General features: G+C 34.4%; 1 protein-coding gene across 1 annotated transcript in view; it reads left to right on the forward strand.

The window, feature by feature from the left end:
• LOC119593598 (myb-binding protein 1A-like protein) overlaps positions 1-1899 on the forward strand; it is a gene marked incomplete in the record, with an annotated part of 20491 nt that overhangs the window by 3420 nt on the left and 15172 nt on the right. The window contains 4 exon segments of the mRNA XM_037942552.1: positions 269-451; positions 623-802; positions 927-1118; positions 1523-1699. Coding sequence (XP_037798480.1) covers positions 269-451; positions 623-802; positions 927-1118; positions 1523-1699 — 732 coding nt within the window.

Consider the following 1899-nt stretch of genomic DNA (forward strand, 5'->3'; position numbering starts at 1 on the left):
TAAACGAGGCCTTCTTCAGTCATGGTGAATAGGATTTTAGGTGCCAAACTAAGCCTGGCATATGAGACTCCTATATATGTACTCCCTATGACATTATATGATGTAGACTATTATATGGCACTTTTTATAAGATGGGCGATGATTGGAAAATTTTCTTTACAGTATTGTACAGGGTTTTTCCTGTATATGAAAAGTACACATCATCGACTATAATTTGTTTACCCCTCACCTTTTAGAAATGATATCTTAATTGTAATTTGTCTTACAGGGTAAAGATCTCCCAGAGAATGTGAAAAAAATCATTCAGGCACTTGTATGCAAATTAACATCCAATAAGAAAGAAGGCATATCCACTGGCCTTCATACAATCCTGAAACAGAAAGACCAGACAGTAGAGTTCACTTACACAACTCTAAAGACGGAATTCGATGGCAAAGTTACTAGAGATGATGTAAGTATGTGTAGGCTCAGATTGTGTATTTGTTGATTTTTTTCTTGATGCTCATGTGTGAATGATGTGATGAAGATTACCCTTAGGTTCTAGAAATCATGATGATTACATACAGGTATATTATATAATTAGAAAGAGACATTTTGCTTTATCTTCTTACCCGCTGCACAGGAATTATATGATGTGCTGGTCTCAGAAATCTTGGGATACAGTGCTTTGGTACGGTCAGGACACCTTGGGAAACATCCAGAAGTACTTAAAGACACTGTTGTGAGATTGCTAGCCATCAAAGAAGGGGGAGAGGCTATTGACATCATGAGAACAACATTGGTCATGGATATTTTGGAAAGAGTGAGTTGCTATATCTTCAGAAGTTTTTGTTGTGTGGATTTTGAAGATATTGAATAAATGAATATATTCAATCTGTATTATTGGTTTATTTATAGTAATATTTTTTGTTAAATCTATTTTACAGTATAGTGATTCTCCAGTACATGATATGGCATTGGAACAATTAAAGACTCTTGCTAATGTGCCTATGAAGAAAATAAGGCCGTGTTTGTTGTGGATCCGCTTAGTCTTAATGAAGAAATGTTCAGATATGCCTGACTGGCTCTCTTCTACACTTGATGCCAGCAACTATACAGCTCTTGGTGAAGTGCTCAAGGTAAGAGCTCTATCTTGTGCATTAATATGTTATATTAATGATGCCATGCTGTAGATATATAATAGAAATACAACGTGACATATATGTATCCTGTCTCTGTAGAGATGCAATAACCCTATATAACTGGGACCTTGAAATGCTGTTTGCTTTATTTTTTTTGTATATTTTTGTTGTTCATTGAAAAATTGAATTTTGATAGGTAATATAGCAGTTTATTGAGAAAAGCTTTCTTTAGACATAGGTATAAAATACAATCCAAAATATAGAAGAAAGTGGACTGAAGAGGCAAACAGCCAATTCTATAATTCCTACCTCTAGCATATCATATGATTTCCCAGATATAAAATGTTAGAATATGGCTATACAGTCTATCTATTATTTCTTTTCTTTTTTCTTATATTCAGACATGTAAGGCATTGCTTCCAAAAGTACATCCATTAATAGAAGAGTTAGCCAGTGCCCTTGCAAGAAGTGGCACCAACACCAAGTTCCCATTGGGGGAGTTTTGGAGGACCATCTTTTATTCTCGTTTACATTCCTTATCCAGTGAAGATTTACAGCTAGCTCTAATTTTCCTCAAGGTAATGTATTTTCTATTGTCATTTGAATTAAAAATAATTGGCATAGCTAGAGGAACAACAGCCTAAATTGAAATCCTGAGCATATCCTTAGGAGCTGATAGTAGCATTATCCCTAGTATTTTTCTCCCTCAATTTGAACCTAATGTTTAGGAGAATAAAAATTTCTAGGTTGAAATTTCTATTACTTAATTCCACGCTAT

Source organism: Penaeus monodon, chromosome 32 (genome assembly GCF_015228065.2).
Source record: "Penaeus monodon isolate SGIC_2016 chromosome 32, NSTDA_Pmon_1, whole genome shotgun sequence".
Taxonomy (NCBI): domain Eukaryota; kingdom Metazoa; phylum Arthropoda; class Malacostraca; order Decapoda; family Penaeidae; genus Penaeus; species Penaeus monodon.